The 24,763-nt window shown below is 40.8% G+C and overlaps 1 protein-coding gene across 10 annotated transcripts in view; it reads right to left on the reverse strand.

Annotated features, from left to right (window-relative positions):
* Nucleotides 1-24,763, reverse strand: part of herc2 (HECT and RLD domain containing E3 ubiquitin protein ligase 2) — a 225,243-nt gene that overhangs the window by 70,230 nt on the left and 130,250 nt on the right. For 8 of the 10 annotated variants that reach the window (XM_080197615.1, XM_080197614.1, XM_080197610.1 and 5 more), the window contains 18 exons: nt 22,904-23,088; nt 21,244-21,391; nt 20,945-21,141; nt 19,234-19,464; nt 18,980-19,115; nt 18,015-18,158; nt 16,511-16,653; nt 12,060-12,327; nt 9,070-9,239; nt 8,879-8,977; nt 8,584-8,752; nt 8,340-8,465; nt 8,067-8,175; nt 6,074-6,213; nt 4,924-5,114; nt 2,787-2,892; nt 2,601-2,692; nt 561-739 (listed from right to left, as the gene is read on the reverse strand). In XM_080197615.1, the coding sequence (XP_080053741.1) occupies nt 561-739; nt 2,601-2,692; nt 2,787-2,892; nt 4,924-5,114; nt 6,074-6,213; nt 8,067-8,175; nt 8,340-8,465; nt 8,584-8,752; nt 8,879-8,977; nt 9,070-9,239; nt 12,060-12,327; nt 16,511-16,653; nt 18,015-18,158; nt 18,980-19,115; nt 19,234-19,464; nt 20,945-21,141; nt 21,244-21,391; nt 22,904-23,088 (2,833 nt within the window). The remainder of the gene's footprint in view (nt 1-560; nt 740-2,600; nt 2,693-2,786; nt 2,893-4,923; nt 5,115-6,073; nt 6,214-8,066; nt 8,176-8,339; nt 8,466-8,583; nt 8,753-8,878; nt 8,978-9,069; nt 9,240-12,059; nt 12,328-16,510; nt 16,654-18,014; nt 18,159-18,979; nt 19,116-19,233; nt 19,465-20,944; nt 21,142-21,243; nt 21,392-22,903; nt 23,089-24,763) is intronic. The other 2 variants (XM_080197609.1, XM_080197606.1) reach the window with 1 other exon arrangement.

Genomic DNA, 24,763 nt, shown 5'->3' on the forward strand with positions numbered 1-24,763 from the left:
CAAGTTCTTCTATGTAAGAGTTAGCCTGTCTCCTTCCTCCGTTACTAAGCTGCTAGTTTAATTCAGGTTGCATAGTTGACATGGGATGTACAGTGTGAATATCATGAGTATTGAAATCACTCTGAGGCATCTTGGCGAGGAACCTGCTATATGAAGAAAAGTTGAACCCTATTGCCCTTCCCAGAATTTTCAATTTGAAATGTTTTGCCCTCAGGTTGTATGCCTGACTTGGAACGTACATGGTAAATATCAAGAGTATTGTGACTGGACTGAGATACCTCAAAGTGGAAACGTGCTTATGGAGAGAAGTTGAATTTTTTGCACACTGTAATTTGCAATTCAACATGTTTTATAAAGTACTTTCGCAAATTTTAAGATTAGTATTTTAATATTAATATTTTCAGGAAAAATCATTGCGGCATTGGAGAACCTTCAAGGTTAGAGAAGCAAAAAAAAAGGGGTGTGCCATTAAGCTATTTCAGAAGAGAAGCTGCTTTTAAAATAATTTCAACCTCCTGCATCATTTACAGCAGTTATCAGTAAGCACAGAATTTTAGTACCTTCCAGTATTGCTTTTATCATCATCCTCCTCCTCATTATCTGAAGCAAGGAAAGGGAAGTTTGTAGCAAGATCCTCATCCTCTGCCCGGATACGTCCCACAATGCTCAAGCCATGAATTTTACAATCAATCCCAGAACTTCTGCACTGTTTGATTGCAATCTCAATATACCTGTGCTGCTGAGAAAATGAGGCATGGTTAAAAATTAATTGAGGTCCACAGTTTTATCAAAGTGCAAGAACATTGTTGTCTGAGCACTTAAGTTCCAAGTGTTGACTAGCAACGGCCACCTCTGTTACACTGGACAGGGATAAGAAAACAGAACTACAAGGTGAAAAACCATAAAAAGTACAGTAAATGGGAAAGTTGTCAGGAAGTGCATGCTGACACAAGATTATTAATATATGGTTATAGACAGATGGATTGTGCATATCCGTTCATCCTTAATGGTATAAATAGAGATAATCAGTGGGTGGACCTACAGTACATGGAAAAGACCTGGACATCCAAATTAAAGATTCCCAACGCCAGTGAGCAAGGGGCAATGAAGACTAGGCCTTGCCACTTCAGCCCAGGTCACATAAATACCCATGGTTATAATACTTTGTTTCTCAAAGGCTATGCGTTTCATGAGAAAGTGCTTCAGAGATCATAGAATGGCCATAAAGCAGACACTGCACATGGCTACATCGTTCTCAATAATGACACAAACAACTTGCATTTATATAGTACCTTTAACATGGAAGGAAAATCTCCTAAGACATTTCTCAGAGGCATAATCAATGAGCTGCTTGTTGAAGGAGGTCATTCAGAACAATTTTTGGCCAAAGAAGTGTTTAACGGAGGATCTTAAAGGAGGAATTACTGGAGGTAGTTATGCAGGGAAATCCATTCATTATATCAACATTAATTAAGAAGGCAATACTTGATCAATCATTTGATTTGCTTTACTCATTTCAACCAGGAAATTCAGATCTCGTGAATCTGCCATGTATTTAATTTTATTTGCTTTGAAGAAATAGTCCCTTCTTAGATTTGGTATTTCCCAGTGAAACAGGTTGTATCTTGCTAAATGAATTTCATCTGCCACTTATCCTATTCATCCTTGAAGTCTAGTATCTTCATTAACTTTGTAATTTTTGGAATTTGTTTGTTATTTCAGGCTTCAGATGCAGAAGGAAGTGGAGGTTGAAATGGTTCATTGAATTTGCAATGCTGAGACACAGGGTAGGATTTTTGCAGAGGCAGGATAGGGAATACATTGAAGCCCATCAACACCAGCTGCCGCCACCCCCCCACCCCCCGTCATTTAGGCTACATGTGTTAATTGTCTGGGGCAGGACATCCAACCCTCAGGAGAAAGTCCCACCACTGACCTCCTCCCACCAAGCTGAAAATTGCAGCCAAGTGTGCAAAGGTCCTTAAGTGGCCATTAATCAGCTAGCCCAGTCTGTAAGGGCTCATAAAATCCTGCCCAAAGTCATAGCTTACCATGTCTGTGATCAAAACCAAGTGTGTGGAGAGGTTGCTGGGGATAGTAAGGTTGAGCACGTGGCCTTGAAAATGTGTATAAATGATTTATATAGTGCTTACTGCAAAACAGAGACCGGTTCAATGGTAAATGTTTCACTATTATAGAAAAATGACAATGATGGTACTGCCCAGGAGTGAAAGTCCATCAAATTTCTAAAACAGTTGTGTCTCAACTAAGGATGCATTTGTGATCATTTCCACCGGTTACCTAGACTTAATGTAGGAGTTGGTAGAGAACACAAGTAAACGATAAAACACATTGGCCAGAATTTTCCAGCTGTTCACGCCATTGGAGTTCTCCAATCCCATTGGCAGCACACATCTACCCGTGGGTTTCCTGCTAGCATGAGATGACATCAATAGAAATTCTCATTGACAGCGGTGGGACCAGAGAATCCCGTCACTAGCAAACAACGTGCCACCTCCCGCTGGGAGGCCAGAGAATCTGGCCCATTCTTATTCTTACAGCAATTGTGGATACAGGTTAAAAACTCCGAGAATACATACCTCCACACATTCATTAAGAAGCATCACCACGGTGTCTGTGGGGGTGATATTGATTGTCTTCAGCTCAATAAGATTATCTAATGAATTTCCACCTGAAATGAAGCATGGTCACGTCTTTGATCAGAAACATATTTACCCAAGTGAATACAGGAGTATACAAATGGCACTTTGAGATACTTAGCTTACCCGAGACAACAACTAATGAAGGCATGTAACTGCTGTCGGCAGGATCCACAGTCATATTTAGTCTATGAACAAGGACATCTGGGAAGATCTCCAAGCGAATCCAGTGCTAGCAAAGTAAAAGCGCCAGATTAAGAGAACGACATTGAAGCCAAAACTGCTGCAGCAAACAAGGTTGGTGAACTGATCATATCATTTAATTCTGAAAAGTCCTGGATACCAGAGAATTGAAATGCAACAAACCGCGCAAATAAGAGATTCTAAAATATATTTTCAGGAAGTTAACCCTTTCAACCAACACAGGAACAAGCATCAGTTGTGAGCTGTACAGAACGCTCCATCCAACTAATCGCATATGCATTCAGTTTCACCACTTCTTAAAAATCAGACTTGGCTATACCAGCTAAAGAGAGACCATTTATTCCCCTGCATTTTCCTCTTGAAAACATGGATGCAAAATGGGGATGCAGGGGCAACGTAACAGCACAATTAATTAGAAATTTGTTCCCAGAAGTACAACTCTCAGGATAATTAACAGCAAAGATGACCATAACTCAGAAACTAGTGCCCCTGAAAGGATTCTCAGCTGAAAACAAAGCATAATGATAGAAGGCAACAATAGGAATCACAAAGCAAAAGGCCTTACTTGCAACAGAGGATAACATATCAACAAAACAATAAAAACCCAATTACAAAAATATATAATGAGAAGGGACTCAATGTGATGCTGAAGTCTTGTGCTATCCATACTCAAATCTCATTCACCAATTTCTGGCATTTTCCTCTTTTTCCAAAACCAAATTAAAAATATGTAAGACACTGAGTGGATCTGATAGGTAACGGATAAACCCTGTTGACGAAAAAGATCATGATTTTTCATAAGATCATAAGAAATAGGAGTCAGCCCCTCAGCCCATTGAGCTTGCTCTGCCATTTAATAAGATCATGGCCTTAACTCCACGTTCTTACCTGCCCACCCCCAAAACCCTAGAATCCTCTCTCAATCACAAATCTATCTAATTCAGCCTTGAATATATACAATGGCCCTCTGCGGAAGAGAAATCTCAAGATTAACAGCCCTCAGAGAAGCGATTCCTCATCTCTATTATAAAGGGGTAACACCATATTTGTTAAATAATGTATCTTAGTTCTTGATTCCCCACAAGGTGAAACATCCTCCCAGCATCAACCCACAGAATAATATGTTTCAATAAGATCAGCTCAAATGTCGGCCCAACCTGCTCAATTTTTACGCTTAAGACAACCTCTTTACCCCAGAAATCAACCTGGTGACCCTTCTCTGAATGGTTTACAATACAAGTATATCCCTCAAGTACATAGACCAAAACTGTACACAGTAAATCACCAATGACTCACTGGTGCTCTGAACAGTTGTACCAAGACTTCCCTACTTTTATACTCCTTCCTTTTCTCTATTCCTTTGCAGGCACTTTATATCCTCCTCTCAACTTCCTTTCCTGTTCATCTCTGTATCATCAGCAAATATCTTCAGTCCCTTCATCTGAATATAGATTGCAAATAGCTCAGGCCCCAGCACAGATCCCTTTGGCATTCTATTTGTTACAGCTTGGCAACCTGAAAATGATCCAATTATCCTAACTCTGGGGACAGGAATTTTTAAAATCGCAGGGTTTCCTGCCCTGCCACTTGAAGCTCCACTCCAAGGAGCATTAACCAGCTGGAACTGGACTTGCACTTTTCACTTGGATGGAACTCCCACCTCAAGACAGCTGCCAGCCAATCTGATTGGCTTTATAGTCCCAGCAGCACCAGTGGCCCGGACTGGAACAAGCAGTCCCCAGATTCATAGTTTCAGCATCCAGGTTCAAAAGCGAGTGTGTGTGAGTGAGTGTGAGTGTGAATATGTGCGAGTGTGTGGGGGAACAGATGATCAATATATTCAGCTTCCTCAAAGCAAAAAACATTTTGGGAATTTTCCAACTGAGGGGGAAACCAGCTGAAACCAGAATATAAAGAACTGAGTAAGATCATAACCAATGCAACTTAAAATCTGAATGAACAGAGAGATGACCAGTGGATAGCGGATCTACCCTTAAGGTGTACAGAAGATAAATGTGCAAGGTAGCATGACCAACCATTCAAGTGACTTTTCACTTACCTTCCCTTGTGAGCCTGAAGACTGCCAGCACTGCCCAGAGCCATCAATCAGGCGGGAAGCTTGACTAACAGACGAGGAAACTCCAAAGTTCTTCACAATCCTTGACCAGTCATCTAGCAACATTCCTCTCTCACAGCTGTATCTCTTATTCTGTTGTTTCCCTGAACGCCCAGCAAATACTGGTGATTGTCCTTTAAACCAATACAGAAATGATTATTGTCATACAGTTGGATGGGCAAAATGGCGAACAAAAAACCTTATTTCTCAGCATACATAATCAAAGAAAAAGATGTGTCCAAAGGAAATCTATAGACTTGGAGAGTTAATGAGTGAAACTTAATTGGCTTTTACCCACACAGCTGCTTAAAATGAAACTACGGATAGAAAGCAAAACATTTTATAAAACGATTGCTTCATATTTCATTTAAACAAATCTTATCCTTACCAAAATGACATACTGCCAACTTTAGATAATGTTACATAGTAATATCTTATAAATACATTTTTATTGAAGATTTGTGCATTTTATACAAATAACGTACAAAGATTAGTAAAGTACAGCAAGATCATTTTCAAATACATGTATAAAGAGAGAGAGAAAAAAAGAAAATTACCAACACAGTTGGTAACACAAATCAACACAGAAACAAAGCAGGCAATCCCCCACTTCACTTTACACTTCTGGCATAGCGAGGACATAGTGGGGTCAAACCTGTAATCACACAATCCCCACATTGCAGGAGGAGACCATTCAGCCCATCAGGTCTGCACCGACCACAATCCCACCCAGTCCCTATTCCCATCACCCTTCATATTTACCCTGCTAATCCCCTGACATTAGGGTTAATTTAGCATGGCCAATCAACCTAATCCACACATCTTGGACTGTGGGAGGAAACCAGAGCACCCAGAGGAAACCCATGCAGACATGGGGAGAGTGTACAACCTCCACACATTGCATACCCCGAGGATGGAATTAAACCCAGATCCCTGGCGCTGTGAGGCAGCAGTGCTACCAAGTCACCCTACTCCAATGCAAGCTTGGAGTAATATTCAGATGGTGCAATGTGTTAAGCTGAGTTTCTTTTGTTCTATTACAAACTGAAGTTTTATTAGCACATTCCCGAATATCCCCCCAAGTGCCTCTTACCTGGTTCATTAATTCTACCAAATGTATGCCTTGCATTGTGTTTCCTAGTCTTGAAGCAGTTTTCACAGTAGTCAAAATCATTACAGTTTCTACATTTGAACCTGGGCCCATTCATTGGAAACATCTGACAGCCGTCACACCTGTGTTTTATAAGAAAACAGGGTAAAACAAAGACTGATCAATGGACATACATTAACTTTTAAAAATCAATGCCCTCATGATAATAACAAAATGTACACCTGTTTGTCATTTTTCATTCATTGTGATTAAACGTCCAAAGAAGTTAAGGCAGGCACACCACTTAAATAGGAGGCCCCGTTCTTCAAATGCCTTACGTAAGTCGTGAAAGAGCAAGGAATTATTTACCTCATATTTCCAATAAAGAAAAGAATGAGTGTACTAGACCTACAAACAGCAGATTTTAGAACAATGATAAGTGATTTTATTGAAATATATAACATTTCCCACTGCCAACATCTTGGGGGTTTATCAGTGATCTGAAACTTAAACGGACTAGTCATATAAATACAATGGCGACAACAGCAGGTCAGAGGTTAGGAATTCTGCAATGAGTAACTCGCCTCCTGACTCCCCAAAGCCTCCATCAATCCACTCCATCCACAACATAGGAATTAGGAGTCAGAGTAGCCTATTCGGTCCCTTGAACCTGCTCCTTCGTTTAATAATACCGTGGCTGATCTGATAGTAACCTGAAAACCGCATCTCCACTGACCCCTGGTGACGTTTCTCTCCCTCACTTATCAAGAATCTATCAAGTGCTGCCTTAAAAATGTTCAAAGATTATGCTTCCACCACCTTTTGACAAGAGAGTTCCAAAGACTCATCACCCTCAGAAAATATTTCTCCTCATTTCTGTCCTAATTGGATGGGCCCTTATTTTAAACACAAGTCAGGTGTGTGATGGAATACTCTCCACTTGCTTGGATTTAGTGTGACTCCAACAACATAAGAATCCTGACACCATCCTGCCTGCTTGAATGGCACCCCATTCACCATGTAAAAAGTTGCTCCCTCCACCACCAGTGCAAAGTGGCAGTGATGTGTACCAAGGACAGGATACATTGCAGCAACTCAAACTCCTTCAACAGAGCCTTCCAAACCCTCAACACTTGCCGTGAAAGACAAGGCCAGCAGATGCTTGGGAACACCACCACCTGCAAGTCCCCTACCAGTCCAGGCACTATTATGACATGGAACTATGTAATCCCTTCACTATCGCTGAGTTAAAATCCTGGAGCTCCCTTCTGGAAATATTATGGGTGCAACTGCACCAGATGGACTGCAGCAATTGAAGAAGGCAGCTCACTACCATCTCCTCAGGGACAATTAGGGATGGACAATAAATGCTGATATTGAAAGCCAATGAAAGTTTTGGGATTGGAGTTTCTCTTGAGCACATAGAAAAGAGACATGTATTGAAACTACTGTGGTTCAATTAGATGGTGTATGCTTGTAATACTCTGTAAATAAATGTAAAGTTGAGGAAAGATTGATTACAGCACTATCACCAACTGGCTCCTCAGAGTATAACTACTGTAATCAAGTTTAAGGTAGTCTTTGTCTTTAAGGATGATCTGGAAAGGATATGGCAATAATAACCTGTAACGGTAATACACACAAGCTAGAACAGAGTGGAGATGCTACAGAACAACCTTACATTCACAGGATAAACTCTTTAAAGCCCTCTTTCTTTAAGCTTCTGCATGCCCCACCCCACCATACGTCTGTTGAAGTTCTGTTAAAACTATGTGAAAATGTAATAAATTAAAAATATTTTACTTATTTTCATCAATCGCAACAAACCAAACTGTATATTGTCCATTTTTAAAAATTACCCCTTCAATGGAAACAGGAGAGCAATTGCTTTAAGTTAGTATTCTCATCATAGGAACTACACCCTTTTTCTTGTTTAAAATGGAAAAGCACATGATTAAAAATCATCAGTCTGGTTAAGTTTTTTTAAATTCCTTACGTGACTCCTGGATGAATACTGGGTACCAACTCCATTTCAGACAATAGACCAGTCCAGTGAGACTGCTGAGGGAAATCAACAATAACATCCTTCCCGTTGGCACTAAATGCTGAAATAAAAAGGAAGATTATTAAATCCATCATCGCAAACCTACAATGGATTTCTACTGCTTATATTGTACCAACTTTCCATGCAGTGAATCAAAATACTGCACAGTCTGCGTGATTATTTTTGGGGAAGCAAAAGGCGAGAATGCAAGCATGCCTCATTTACCTTTCACAATTCCCACACTTCTATGGGTAACTGATCCCCACTTGTACTTTGGAGTGGTAACTGAAGCCTTAACCCGTACTTTATCGGCAATCTTTATGTGGGAGGTAGAATTCTGTGGTGGGAAACCTGAAGGAAAAGAAAGCAATGAAAACTAAACATGTCCTGAATTGCATTTTAAAAGAGAGCAAGGGCAATTAACTGTTACCTAGTACTGGTGTTTCCGATTAATACACTGTGCACCTACCCAATAGTTCAACATGGATGTATCTGACCCAGTAAGTGCCACCTTTCTGCTGCCAGTCACACTGCACATTTAGATCATGCAACCCATCTCGATCCAATTTGATTACTTTTCCCATGTCTCCCTCACAAACCTCTTCATAGGTTCTGCAGCATCGGACCATCATTCCCACCTGCACGGTAAAATGAAGCTCAATATAAGGTGTAGTCTAAACTTACTGCAATTAATATTAAAAATGTTCATTACATAGAAAGCCAAATACAATAGATCAATATTTAAACTGCAGGACAATCCATACCTGAATATTCTCCCTTACATATACAGCATAATCATCATTACTCAAGAAATCTCCACGTTTCTTATAGGTTTGGCTTTCAGTCACTACAGCAGCCCAAGGCTACAAAATTAAGAACATTATGTTAATACAACTTGAACATCAGCTCTCCAATGTTACTCAAGTCTGCTAAATACACCTTGTTTCAAAATTACATTAGGTAGAGTTGTTTGAGGACCCATCACAGCGTAAGCAGCTTCAGCCTCTTCTACTTCCTCAAGAATCTCTTCATCCGAGTACTCCGATAGAGTGCTCTCCGCATCAGAAAGTTCTGCAATCTGTACATCAGGGTGATCTAACAGCCAACCGACCAATGCTTCCACACCTTTGAAATAAAATTTGGGACAAAAATAGATGGTAAACTTTTCTAGTGCAATTGGGCTTGATGTTACTTTTGTCGTGTAAATGAAAGCAGACATGCATGCAAGAGATCGGAGGCTACCCTTCAACTTTATCTCAAGTTAAACTTTTACCTAAGCATTAATGTTGTTCTTTCTCAATGTGGGTCAATCAATTTTTAAGAGATTTATATTTTTAGGGGTAAACATTACAAATAAGGTATAGTTTTAAGTGCGTTTAAATTAATGTTTCTATGCCGAGAAGGGACCTATAGTTGGGTACATAGTGGGCAACGGTGATGATGTGTGTCAGAGTTGGTAAAGTTCCAGCTGTGTTTCTATTGTGCTTAGAGGGGGCTACAGTGTGAAGAATAAATAAAAAAAGGGTCTTGTACGGTAAAAAGGGCTTTTAGTTTTTAACTAGAAACTAGCTCATTTGGAGAAATGAGAGCGTGAGAAGGCAGTATTCATAGCTCTGCTGATAGCAGTTACGTTTAGAAAGCTAGAGGGGAACATCTCAGCTTTGCTACAAAAAAAACCATACAATGGAATAATGGTTATCTAAAGAGCAGCTTGTTAAAGGAGAGAAAAGAAGAAAAGTTTCCAAGCAGTCTGAGCTTAAAGTTACGAAAATAGACCGTTTAGCAAAGACAGACAGAGCTTAGAGGAAGGCTGAGATGCCAGAAAGACTTTTGAAGTGATTTATTGTCACATGTATTAGTTTATAGTGAAAAGTACTTTCCTTGCGCAGCATGCAGACAAAGCATACCCTACAGAGAGAAGGAAAGAGACTGCAGAATGTAGTTTTGCAGTCATAGCTAGGGTATAGAGAAAAATCAACTTAATACAAGGTAGGTCCATTCAAAAGTCATTGTTAGAGAATTTAAAAGTTTTAGAAGCATAGAACAAGAGGAAAAGATAGAATTAAAGGGTATGCTGGACACAGCTTTCAAGAAGCTGCCACTTCCAGCGCCATCTTGGATCAAGTGATTTTCAGATTTATGTGATTTCACTATACTGTGCAGAACACAAGTTGAAATAACTATGGAAATCACTGGCTGGATCTCAGAGTTTGTGTAAAAACCATCGAGACAGATAATTCCTAAAAGAGTTTGTATAAAATCCTGGACTGGATTCACTGTTAAAAGTAAAGTGGATGCTTTGTATAAAAGTAATTTGTAAAACTTGGATTGGAATTCAGAGTGAAAACTGCTAAGCATAGTTATGAGAGAATTTTTTAAAGCGTATTTTTGAAAGTAGAGTTTGGAAACTCTCACCTGACAACCTGTTGGAGGATTCAGAAGAAGATCACAGACAACAACTTGACTTTAAATTGGGTATTTGATCACAGTCATTTTGCATGCATCAAAAGGACTGTATGTTAATGAGACCATTGTAGCCTTAAATGTGTCAGCCATGTTAATCTTAAAACCTGTGCGTATTTGCTAAGCAAAGGAGATGAGGGAGTAAAAGGAGTATTTTATCATAATCCAAATTTTTCATGCTTAATAAATGTTGTTAAAACTAATTAGCAGTCCTGTGACTCTGTTCCTCCATGTTTGATAAAAAAAACTAAAAGTTATGGCCTTTTAAGCCAGGGATCCATTTTGGGATCTTCCCGTCCAATTAGAACACCAACTGGGATTATAACAACTTGTTTACATATTAAGCAGGAAATTTGCACATTTTGAATAGGTTTGGCTTTTAGTTACCACAGTATTCCACAGCAACAACATTAAAAACATCATGCATCAGAATAAAAACAACTAGTTTCAATAAAACTCCCATCCCAAATTTTTAAAACATTCTTCTTCCAAAAGATCAGGTTTACATGATGATGATGATGACTTCATCCTAGGTAAGATAGAGCTGACATTTACTTCAAAAGAGAGCATATTTTTGTACATCTCCACTTCCAGTGGCAACAATAATCTAGCATCCAGTGAATGCTGCAGAATATTTACCATTAACATGCTATTTCACAGACTGGTGGCTGTGCATTTAAAGTTATTAATGCATACATACAATAGATTTTATTGCAGGAATTACAACTCTCAATGAAACCAGGTCTTGCAAATTACCAGTCTATTCACTTCTACATGGAGGATATAAACAAAAGAGCAAGGACAATACAAGGACAAAGAGAATTTCACAGTAATTTCATTGCAGTATTAATGTAAGCCTTACTTGTGGCTAATAAATAAACTTTACTGAGCTTAATTATATATATTCTTAAAAACTGCAAACGAATGCCCAAGTACACTTCTAGTGGAAGTTCCTGAAACATCAGTTGTAGGGATATATTTTAGTGTAGCACAGAGTCATAAAAGTTTACAGCATGGAAGCAGGTCCTTCAGCCCAAATTGTCCATGCCTCCCTTTTTTTAAACCACTAAGCTGGTCCCAATTGCCTGCGTTTGGCCCATGTCCCTCTATACCCATCTTACCCATGTAACTGTTTAAATGCTTTTTAAAAGACAAAACTGTACCCACTTCTATTACTACCTCTGGCAGCTCATTCCAGACACTCCCACTGGACACTTTTGTATTTCTCTCTTCTCACCTTAAACCTATGGCCCTTAGTTTTAGACTCCCCTACCTTTGAGAAAAGATGTTGACTATTATATGCAAATTAATTAACTCATTAACAACTATTTCCTACATTATACTCAGTCGTGTTACACTTGTCCAACTGTCCATTCTTTACTTAGGTCTGGACCAAACATTTATTTAAAACAACATTTGAATGCAAGTTCTAAGAGTGCTTGCTAGTGTCAAAATGGATTTATTTACATTGCAAATCTTTACCTGGTAATCCTGCAGCATTTCCAGAGCCTCCTGTAAGTGATTTTAATGCAAATTCAATATTCTTCCGGCCAAATCCCATTTCCATTAATTGAGCCACAATGGGTAAAGGTGGAGGGGGAGAAGGCTTGCGCTTCTTGTGTTTTATTGGCCGTACAGGCTGCACCGTAACAGGTGTTGTAGCCTCACTTGAGCTGCTGTCATCAAATACAGGTGTAGACGGATGGGTTGACTCCACTGCCAAGAACTGACAAACAGCAAGGGCTGCCGCCTAACAAAAAAGAGATATAATGAAGACCAAAACGCATAACAAAAACTCCATGAACAAAGATACAACATGTGGAACCAGACGATCATTCCTCCACTGTTGCTGGACCAAAATCCTGGAGCTCCATTCTTAACAGCACTGAGAGCTTACTTGCGCCAGATAGACTGCAATGATTTAAGGCAGTGGCTCTTCGCCACCTTCTCACGAGCAATAAGGGATGGGAAACAAATACAGGCCTTATAGCCTGTCCCATGAAAGAATTCTTAAAAATATATTACAGTATCCTCTCCTCCCTATCTGAAGTCAGATAGAGTGCACTCAAGGAGAGTTCCATCTAACGTGGCCTGAACCAAATGGGCACTTTTACAGTCCTCTGGACTCAATAGTCAGTCATAGCTCACAACTACAGCCCAATTTTCTTTCATATTTCCTTGCTGGTTTGGTTTTTTCCTCTCGTTTCACTTTTATGTTCTTTATTTTGACTTTGGGCAACAACAATTGTACCATTCATAACTCTCCTAAGCCCATACCTTTCCTTTTTAAAACTTGTCCCATTAGCACTCCCTTTGGCCCTCTTGTAAACAACCTTTTGTCTTTAAATCATCGACTTCAGGAAGCGTAGTGGAGGGCGTGCCCGTCTCATCAATGGGAACGGAGCAGAAACGGTCGAGAGCTTCAAGTTTTTAGGTGTTCCGATCACCAACAGCCTGTCCTGGTCCCTCCACATGGGCACTATAGTTAAGAAAGCCCACCAATGCCTCTACTTTCCAAGGAGACTGTCTGCTATGACTCAAACGAACTTCAACAGATGCAGCATAGAAAACATTCTTTCTGGTTGTATCACAACTTGGTATGGTTCCTGCTCTGCCCAAGACTGCAAGAAACTACAAACAGTCGTGAACAAAGCCCAGCCCATCACTCAAACCGGTTTCTCATCCATTGATTCCATCTTCACTTCTTGCTGACTCGTAAAGCAGCCAGCATAATCAAGGACCCCATGGACATAATTTTTTCCACCTTCTCCCATCGGGAAAAAGATATAAAAGTCTTAGGTCACACACCTATCACTATAGTTTTTTCCCTGCTGCTGTCAGACTTTTGATTGGACCTACCTCTCATTAAGTTGATCTTTCTCTACACCCTTGCTATGACTGTAAGGCTACATTTTGCACTCTCTCCTTTCATAGAAATCATAGAATCATAGAAACTCTACAGTACAGAAAGAGGCCATTCAGCCCATCAAGTTTCCACAGACCACAATCCCACCCAGGCCGTACCCCCAAATCCCTACATATTTATCCACTAATCCCTCTAACCCACACACCTCAGGACACTTCGGTCATGCTAAAAAAAATTGCCCCATCAACCTAACCTGCACATCTTTGGACTCTGGGAGGAAACTGGAGCACTTGGAGGAAACCCACGCAGACACAAGGAGAATGTGCAAACTCCACACAGACAGTAACCCAAGCCGGGAACCGAACCCAGGTCCTTGGAGCTATGAAGCAGCAGTGCGAACCACTAAGCTACCTTGCCGCCCAAGATTAATTGAATTTGTATTCTACCAGCTGTCATTGTGGGACTTGAACCTTCGTATTCATATCATTAACCTAGATGCCTTGGTCTACGAGTCCAGTACCATTACTACTACGCCACAGTTTCCTTCTCTATGTATGGTATGCTTTGTCTGTATTGCATGCAAGAAACAATACTTTTCACTGTATACTAATACATGTGACAATAATAAATCAAATCTCTCCTGTCCTCCAACCTGTCATGGACCTTTCTCCCCGCCCCTCCTCGATCACCACCACTACCTTCTCTTGCTTAAAGCTGAAAGGAGTATCAAACTGAAATATTAAATTGGTTCCTCTCTCCATAGTTGCTGCCAGACCGGCTGAGTATTTGCAGCAGTTTGTTTTTAATTTATGTGTGGAATCAGCCACAAAACAGAGCTGAGAACAAGGCCTGAAGCCCACTTGCACCTGATATTGCCCCAAATGGACAAGGTGCTAGCAGCATCTGTATACGGACACAACATTGTATAGTTAATTGCATGCATCTTATCTTGTTTGCATTTGCTGATCCTCACTTATATCTCATAAGGAAGTAACAGTCTCATTCCCCAAGCTCAGGTGGTAGCATTCATGTCTCTGAGTCACAAGGCTCTTGGTTCAAGTCCCACTCCAAGGCTGCCACTCTGGTGTGGTATTGAGTGAGCACTGCAATGTGGGAAAGGCCACCTTTCATATGAGACATTAAACAAAGGCTCCATCTCCCTGCTTGAGTGGGCGTAAAAGATCACATGACATTATTGCAAAGACAAATAGGAGTGTTATCCCCTGCGTCCTGGCCAATATTTATTCCATACTCAACATCACAAAACTAAATTATCAGGTCATCTGCTCAGTACATATTGACTAACACAGTGGGACCATGACTACACTTTAAAATGTAATTCATTGACTGTGAAGCAGTTTGAGATGTCTGGTGGTTGCAAAATGCACTATGCAAATGTCAGCAATTTTTTTTAAAGTGCCAGGGGGCCTTTCGTGTAAAACTCCTCAGAGCTTTGTGTGTGTGTTTTGCGACTATTAACTGAGCAGAGGAAAATCAGTGCTACAAAAATGAGGCCAAGAGAAAGCTACGAGACTCAAACACTGCAACCCTTCTCAGGGATCGTGCCTGCTGTTGCACCATATCCTTCAATTCTTTCTCTCTTCAAAAGCTGCCTATTTTGATGTTACCTAAGGAAATGCAAACAAGTCGAACGAAAACAATCGCCTTCTAAGATTGGAAGTTTGATAAAAATTTAACATTCTGCCAGCAAAGAGTTGAGAAAGGATCCAAAATGTGGGACAATGGGGGAACAGAGACCAATTATACACAGGCATTAATCAAGCTGCAGAGAGATCTCGGTGTACTTTTTCCGGGATTATTCCATTGAGAACTCTTATTTCTCACAAATAACCTGAATGAAGAGCAGCCATCTGCAACAGGCAGTGTTATTTATGTTTCAGCTGGGAGGTAGCATGACATGTTTCCAAATTCGATAAGCAATAAGTATCGCCTCTCAGCAAATACTTTCCTATTCAAATCAACACAAAGGAAAGCATTTGCAAATAGGCTGAATGAAAACATTCGGTTCCTAGGACTGGAACTTTGATGAAACGATTTCAAGCACGCATGCAGCACCCTCAGCTCACTGGCACTATAACACTTGCTAGACAATTTGTGATAAGCTCACGACAAATGGTCCATTAAAATTGGGTGGTATTTTGATTTGATTTGATTCAATTTATTATTGTCACGTGTATTAACATACAACGAAAAGTATTGTTTCTTGCACACTAGACAGATAAAACATACCATTCATAGAGGAAACAAGAGAATGCAGAATGCAGTTTTATAGTCGTAGCTAGGGTGTAGAGAAAGATCAGCTTAACGCAAGGTAAGTCCATTCAAAAGTCTAACAGCAGAAGGACTTCAGGCTTTTGTATCTTTTTCCCCACGGAAGAAGGTGGAGGAGAGAATGTCCGGGGTGCCCGAGGTCCTTAATTATGCTGGCTGTTTTGCTGAGGCAGCGGGAAGTGTCGACAGAGTCAATGGATGGGAGGTTGGATTGCATGATAGATTAGGCTACATTTACTTGTGGTCTTGGACAGAACAGGAGCCATGCCAAGTTGTGATGCAACCTGAAAGAATTCTATCTATGGTGCATATGTAAAAGTTGGTCAGAGTCATAGCTGACATGCCAAATTTCCTTAGTCTCCTGAGAAAGTGGAGGCATCGCTGGACTTTCTTAACTATAGTGTGTAGTGGTATGGTGAAACAGTGGCTAGCATTGTTGCCTCATGGCGCCAAAGGCCCGGGTTCAATTCTGGCCTTGGGTTTCTGTCAGTGTGGAGTTTGCGTATTTGTGTGGATTTCCTCCGGGTGCTCCAATTTCCTCCCACAGTTCAAAGATGTGCAGGTTTGGTGGATTATCTACGATAACTGTGCAGAGTTATGGGGATTGGGCAAGGGGGTGGGCCTGGGTAAGATGATCTTTCACAGGAGTTGGGCGCAGACCCGATGGACCAAAATGGCCTTCTTCTACACTGCAGGGATTCTATGTAAAATTAGAGCGCTTTTTATAAAAAAAAATTCAGACTTTTGTTTAATAGGACAAGCTTAAAAATCAAACCTCAAGCTCCTGTCTGTCAAATACAGCTTTCACTGGTGATGGCTGGGTAGCTGCACTCAGCAGTTGCTGGAGTAAGATCAATGGGGGCTGTGGTCCCTCGGGCGAAAAGTCAGCAGTGTCTGGAGAGGAAACTGGTGCATCCTCTGAAAGGAAGAGATGAAATGGTGGTATTTAAATAAACATTAATAAAAATATTAGGTCCAAGAAAACACGCATCGCATATTGGACTGGAATCTTGGAAACTGGCATTCTTAAGAATGTTTCTGGCACTTGAACTACTAAATACAGTCAATTATCTTAGTGCTATTCAGCTGCAGGAATAGGAGAACTAGATTTGGTACTGCAAATGTCAGGACCTGGTTGTAGGGCAGTCTCTAAGAATGGGGTTTAAAATAATCATTGGTTTTGTATCAGTGATGGTCAAAAAGTGTGAGTGTTGAAATAAATGCAGAATTAAATCCCGTATCAAGTGTCAAAATTCCAAAAGTACTTTGAAATTTACAACAAAGTTTTTAACAGTTCTCATTTTGCACAAAGGTAAATGCTTAGCTACAGATGTTGATTCCATTTAACAAGGCCTTAAACTTCAAAGTTAGGCTAAAAGATAGTAACAATAGAACTCAATTCACTAGGCTTTGATTTAGTCTATACTAAAGCGAAAGTGATCAAGAGGATCCCTACACAACACTTCGTCCGTGTGACTTCCTGAATTTGTTTTGATTTTACGAGGAAGAATTTTCCTGAGTGTTTTTCACTTCTCCCAAGAGATTAGATAGCCGTAAGAGCAGAGGGGAGTGCCTGGTCATGGTGCGCCAGGAATTCTGTGTATGAGAGACTGCTTGATGGCTGGTCTTTTCCTCCTGCTTGTTTTTACTTTGCCAACAGCTTTGATGCACTTAAAAGTACATTAACTCAATAGTATTTGCGAATTAACAGGGTTTCAAAGACTTGTACAGAAAGGAGGTTAAGAGAAAGGGGAAAGGAAATGAGAATGCATTTATCCTGTACCTTTCACATTCATGGAACATCCCAAATGCTTCACAAACTATTTATAAGTGCTGAAGTGTCGTCACTGCTATCATATGGGCAATTCCTACACAGCAAGGTCCTGTAACTGCAATCGGTTCAATACCAGATGAACTATTTTTAGTTGGTATTGATTGGGAGATTAATGTTGGTCAGGCCCTGGATGATCTTCCCTTGCCTTCTAAGAGAATCTTTTACATTTATCATTACATCTCCTCATCGAAATGACAGCAGCTCTCTCAGTGCAACGCTGAAATGTCAAGCTACCTGATAAAGTCTCTGCAGAAGGGCTAAACCCCACACTCATCTGAGTGTGAGGTGAGATGATTCACCTCACTCAGATGATTGTGGAGTTTAGCCCACCGCTCAGACAACCCCACACGTGAAGGATTAGATGTGATAGAGATTTCAAATGGAGTCAAATACTCAGAGGGCATGCCATGCAGTGGGAGATAAAGGGTAACTTGCTGGTCCATACCTGTGGAGAGGGGCCCAGTTTCAAATACAGCTGGCTGTGAAAGAATCTGTCTCAATTTATCCTGATGCATGAGCAAGGCTCGTGCTGCCTTCAGTATATACAACCTCAGCTGCTGGCATCTTAGCAAATATAAATCCACTTGATCTGAATGAGGGAAGGAAGAAAACATGTGTTAACACTAAACTCAGAAAGCACGTCTCTACTGAAACGGTCAACCTCATGGGCAGCAGAATTACATTTCAAATAACAAAGGAAAGCAATTTTATTATGAAAAAGCACATCCAAAATAATACAGGAAGCTATGCAAAAAGCTTATCCCATCTAAGGATATATAGTTATATGCTGAACAAGAATTCAATACATCACCCACTGAGGTCTCAAAGTATGGGGGAGAAATTTGAAAAAGATCCAAACTGCAGTAAGGTCAGGGGAGAATGTTTGGGTCCGAAGTACACCGAGATGCTACTACGTAACAAATTCAGTAGTGTTGAGGAAGGAATTGTAACTAAAACTAATACAAATCTCAATTCAATGCACCGTTCATCTTTTTAATTGCTGGCTGCACTCTGGCCTAAGATTCACGATTGCTAATAGAACAACCTAGAACTAAGCTAATCCAAAGATATGCAGTTTAGGTAAATTGGCCATGGTAAAATTGCCCCTTGGTGTCCCAAGATGTGTAGGTTGGATGGATTAACCATGGTAAATGTGTAGGGTTACGGGGATAGGACAGGGGAGAGAGCCTGAGTGAGATATGCTGTCAGGATCATGCAGACTTGATGGGCCAAATGGCCTCCTTCTGCACTGTAGGGGTTTTATGATCCTACTGAGCCACTTTAATAGGAGTCACTGTACTTGTATATTGTCAAGCATCCTGTGTTTAATTTTTCTAACCTACCTTGCTTACAGTTCAGCTTTGCACTCTGCTATTTCAGAACAAAAGCCAAAGCTAATATCTTAGTTACCTGTGAGGCTCTGGCTCGGTTTCTTCACACTTTGCTTTTCAAGCTTGCTCCCTGCTAGATTCACCAATTGGGCCCAGACAGACAGCATTAGGTCAGCAAATGGCAAGTTATTAACACTGAAGGCGGTCATTGGGAGCTGAGGAAAAAAAAATACGAAGCCATATCTTCATACTTGGATAAGGGGCTGACCAATCAGACAAAAACATTCAATATGTTTGGGCAGGGGAAGGGGTGAGCAGCAACATAGCACCTACCGGTTGTAACTGACTCAAAGGGCAAACTCTGTATGTTCGCACGTCGTGGAACTGTACTGTAATTTTTCCCTTCGGGGTAATACGAGCCACGGTTCCCTCTCCGAGCTCTTCATGTATCACCTGACCACCCAATCTCAGGCGTCCATCTACTCCACCGATCACAGCCAACACTGCCATCAGTCCACTAATCTCTGGGTTCTCCGAATCAGGGAAGCAATCTTCCAAAGCTGTCTGCAAAGACACACAATAATATCTTATTGCCTGGCATGAAACCTCAGCCAAACATCCTCATAACCCATGATCCAGAGTCTCCTTCCCCAAGGGTAAACAATAGCACAGTCAGAGACGAACTAGCAAGTGACAAGTTCAATACCACTGTATTCTATGTTAGTCCCAACCAGACAACCAATGGAAGCAAATCCCAGATTCAGAATCCTCAGAGTAAAGCTGGGATTCATAAAGTAGAAAAATAACAAAGCAAAAAATATTTCTGTGGCACTCACCTACAGAAAAATGTGTCAAAAAACTTTACACTGGGAGTAAAAAACAATTTGGCAAGGTATTTGAGGAGAAATAGGGTGGCACGGTGGCACAGTGGTTAGCACTGCTGCCTCACAGCACCAGGGACTCAGGTTTGATTCCCAGCTTGGGTCACTGTTTGTGTGTAGTTTGCACATTCTCCCTGTGTCTGCATGGGTTTCCTCCAGGTGCTCCAGTTTCCTCCCACAGTCCAAAGATGTGCAGATTAGGTGGATTGGCCATGCTAACTTGCCCCTTATTATCGGGGGGAACTAACTAGGGTAAATGCATGAAATTATGGGGATAGGACCTAAGAGGGATTGTGGTCGCTGCAAACTCGATGGGCCGAATGGCCTCCTTCTGCACTGTAGGATTCTGATTCTATTCTAAATCGGAGCAACCATTATAAGATTCTACATTTGATTGAGCACAAGGTTGATGCCACACAGATACTCATGTCGATACACCATAGTAACAAACCTTGATCTCAAGTCAGAAATGTGGAACACCTTGATCCCGTTTAAAATGATGTAACATATAGTTACCCTAAAACATCAAAACAAATGCAGCTGAGCCATAAAAGAACACAAGGGCAACTTAACATGGGTTGCAGATTGCACAATGAGGTGGGGATGAGGAGAAGGAGGAATAACTTTCTCCTTCCATGTCTTTTTATGTGCTGGTTTCACCTACTCCGAATAGGAATTATGATCGTAATTCCTATTCTTAGAGGCAAGACATGGGCAGCATGGTGGCACAGTGGTTAACATTACTGCCTCACAGCACCAGGGAACTGGGTTCAATTCCCAGCTTGGGTCACTCTCTGCGCATTCTCCCCATGTCTGCGTGGGTTTCCTCTGAATGCTCCAGTGTCCTCCCACAGTCCGAAAAACTTGATGGTTAGATGCATTGGCCATGCTCAATTCTGCTTCAGTGTACCCGAACAGACACTGGAGTCTGGTGACTCGGAGATTTTTCACAGTAACTTCATTGCAATATTAATGTAAGCCTTCTTGTGACACTAATAAATAAATTTAAAAACTTAAGCTTAAAATTTTTAAAGCTGTACTTCTGCACTGACTGGTGCAACCAGACATAAAATCAACTCTGTCTCCTACACTAAGTATAAGCACAAGACAAGAATAAAGGCGAAAAATAAATTGGGTGCAAAGAAATATAATGTTGTACTTACTGCCTCTGGTGCTTTATCTGTCATGATTTCACTGATGCAATTTAGCTGAGAATTAATGTACTCATTGATAAGTCCATTCCACTGATTCAGAGAGTGAAGTGTTCGCAATAGTGCAACTATTTCCTCTGCCAGTGTACTGCTGTGGGTGGCAGTCAGAGAAGCTTGAGGTCGAGTCTTCCTTCTTCTCAACATTCCATCTGTGAAAACACAACCAGAACCATACATTTTTACTTTTAAAACGTTACATGTATATTCCTTGATTAATTGACAAGTGTGTGCCAGTCTTAAAGGACGCTCACCTCTCAAGAGTGGAAGATCTGATGAGCAGGTGCTCAGAAGACTACCCAAAAAAACAAACAGCTTTTCAACAAGAAACTTCATGTCTTTTGATCGTTCATCTCTGTCCCAGAAAGGGAGGACTGCTTGCAACAAGCGCAGGGCCAAGATCTAGCACAGATAGAATAGCAAATATCCATGTTTACAAAAAGCACAATACCAACATGAATCCACGAAAACTCATACTATTTCTCCCTTCCAATATGTTTGATTCCGTTCTATCGTCCTTCTCTAATTCCATGCCCTTTAATCTTCTCCAATAATCTCCTATCTTGTCATTCTTTTTATTCTTTCATGGGATGACAGCATTGTTGGCTAGGCCAGCATTCGTCGTCCATCCCTAATTGCCCTTGAGAAATTGATGGTGAGCTTTTTTTTTTGAACCTCTGCAGACCATTGGGTGTAGATAGACCCACAATGTTGGTAGAAAGAGAGTTCCAGGATTTTGACCCAGTGATATTGAAAGAACGGCAAACACTTACATGTCAGGATGGTGCATGACTTAATGGGAATTTGTAATTGGTGGTGTTTCCGTGAATCTGTTCCCTTTGTTCTTCTTTGTGGCAAGGGGCGCAGGTTTGGAATGTGCTGTTGACTGCAGTTTTGCTGTCATGCATATTATAGATGGTATACACTGCTGCCATTGTGCACCAGAGATGGAGGGAGTGAATGGGTTGCTGCTTTGTCCAGGGTGCTATCAAGCTTCTAGGATGTTGTTGGCAATGTTCTTATAGTCCTTATAAAACATATTAACTGCATTTCTGCTACCCAAAGTTGTAAATTGTTCTCTTGATAACCTAGTGAATAAAGATTATTCCTGGTGTAACACAAGGCCTCATGGTTACTGCTGTAGCATTTGATCCCAGTCGGAGCTTTACAGTGGCTTTTCATGTGTGTTAGATTCAATGTGTCAATAGTCGGGGTTTGCATTTTTGGTTTACTAATGTGAGAGGAAAAATTCTAATTTGAAAAGAACCATAATGATTTCCTCAATTCATTTACTTTTTTTGAAAGTGCTGACTTTTTTGGGGTCTGTGGCTTTCCATTCCACTGAGTTGAGAAGAAGATGGGAGAGGGAAGGAAAATAATTAGCCAAAATTATTGTGATTGGTGCTAGAAAATGCATGTATGAGCATCAGGTGACCGCAGAACTGGGCACAAGTAAAGTATCCTCCATAGTCACACATGCTGATCACACACTGTCCCACCTCACAACACAAATATTGCATGCCTGGACAAGATTGTAGGGCAACTGAAGACCCCAAAAAAGTCTGCACTTTCAGAAAAAAGTAAATGAATTGAGGAAATTATTATGGTTCTTTCAAATCATAATTTTTCCCCTCACATTAGTAAACCAAAAATAAAAACCCTGACTATTGAGACTGAATCTAACGCACATCTTCCTCAACACGAGGCTATGGTACATCTACAAATGTAACAAACAAAAATGCCCCATTTGCCAATGTTAACAGTTTTCAGTTTGAAGAGCAGAGATAGTGAAGTATCAAGACTTGGAGGGACAAAAACGCTACTTCAGACAAATAGTACGTTATGTCAACAATATGCTAAACACAACTGGCCTTTCACTCCTTCGAAAAGGACTTGTACGATGGAAGTTCTCACCTGTCGCTGCAGTGACACAGCAGTGAACGACTGTTGTCCTTCAACAATCCTAGTTAGCAAGCTGATCCACTGAGATGAACTCAGAGTACCACACATTCGAGGAGTAAGTGCTATACTTCTGATGAAACCCAGTGTGCACCAGCTCCTGTGCTGTTCTCGGTACACTACTTTGTTCATTGAAGAAGCTAGAAACAACAACATGAAAACGTTAACCTCTCCATATATGGAGACGTTTTCTGATCCTGCAGGAGATCAACAGAAGAGGAATTAAAGCATGCCATCGAGTTTAACAAAAAAGCAGGACATTGGATTAAAGTCAGCTACTCCCACATTTCAGTGCTACCATTTACACTTTTCAAAAATCAGTATCCATGTAATCTCCTGCTTCAAATAACTCAATATTTAGATATGCAAAACTTTTATTTTACCAATATAATTACTCTTTTAATAATCCTGATCCTCTTTACAATCAGGGCTAGTTCTTTTCTAAGTCTTAACCTTGCGAGGAAAAAATTCCCAACTATTTTAATTTTTAAATTCATTTTACAGGGTGTGGGCATTGATGTTTAGGTCAGCATTTAATGCTCGTCCCTAGTTACCCTTCAGAAGTTGGTGGTGAGCTGTCTTCTTGAACTGCTGCAGTCCCTGAGGTGTAGGTACATCAGTGCTGTTAGGGAGGGAGTTCCAGGATTATGACCCCGTGACAGTGAAGGAATAGCAATGTATTTCCAAGTCAGAATGGTGAGCGAATTGGAAGGGGACTGCCAGGTGAAGATGTCCCCAGGAATCTGCTGATCTTGTCCTTCTAGATGACAGTGGTCGTGGGTTTGAAAATGCTACCCAAGGAGTCTTGATGAGTTCCTGCAGTGCATCTTGTAGATGGTATACACTGCTGCCACTGTTCATCGGTGGGGGAGGGAGTGAATGTTTGTGGAAGGAGTAGCAATCAAGTGAACTGCTTTATCCTAGATAGTGTTGAGTTTCTTGAGTGCTGCACTCATCCAGGCAAGTGCAGAGTATTCCATCACGCTCCTGGCGTGTGGTTTGTAGATGGTGGACTGGCTTTGGGGAATCCAGGAGGTAACTTCCTCACCACGTTATTCCTAGCCTCTGACCTGATACTGGAGCCACAGTATTTCCAGTTCAGTTTCTCGTCAATGGTGACCTCCAGAATATTGATAGTGAGGGATTCAGCGATGGTAATGCCATTGAATGTCAAGAGATGACGGTTAGATTCTCTCTTGTAGGAGATGGTCATTGCCTGGCACTTGCGTGGCACAAATTTTACTTGCCCCTTGTTAGCCCAAGCCTGATATTGTCCAGATCTTGCTATATTTGGGTATGAACTGCTTCAGGAGCTGCAGTGTCACAGATGGTGCTGGAAATTGTGCAAAGCCATCAGCAAACATCCACACCTCTGACCTTATGATGGATTCTGACTTCATTGATGAAGCAGTTGAAGATGTTTGGGCTTGGAACTAATGATCTACAAGTGTTGGAGGCACAATCTACAAATTTTCAGATGCCCTTCGAGAGGATTGGCTCTAGATGATTCTTGGCTGCTTCAGGTGAATTTTGAACTGTTGCGGGATTATGCTCATGACAAGCAAATTATGTTTAATATAGGATGTCTACACATACTGAAAATTTAAAGCATAATTACTATAAACTCGCACTATCCCTCCTGTGAGAAATTAGCCTGGATTCTATTAAACAGCTCCCACAATGAGGCTGGAGTTAGGGGTTAAAATTGAGAAAGCAAATCTGCCCTCATATACACCAATATATCATATAAAGAAAACTAAGCTATCAGCATTCAGAATATGATTGTTTTTACTTCTCTGTTTATCATTAGGAGAA

This window comes from Carcharhinus amblyrhynchos, chromosome 10, assembly GCF_965287045.1.
Source record: "Carcharhinus amblyrhynchos chromosome 10, sCarAmb.v2.hapA, whole genome shotgun sequence".
NCBI lineage: Eukaryota > Metazoa > Chordata > Chondrichthyes > Carcharhiniformes > Carcharhinidae > Carcharhinus > Carcharhinus amblyrhynchos.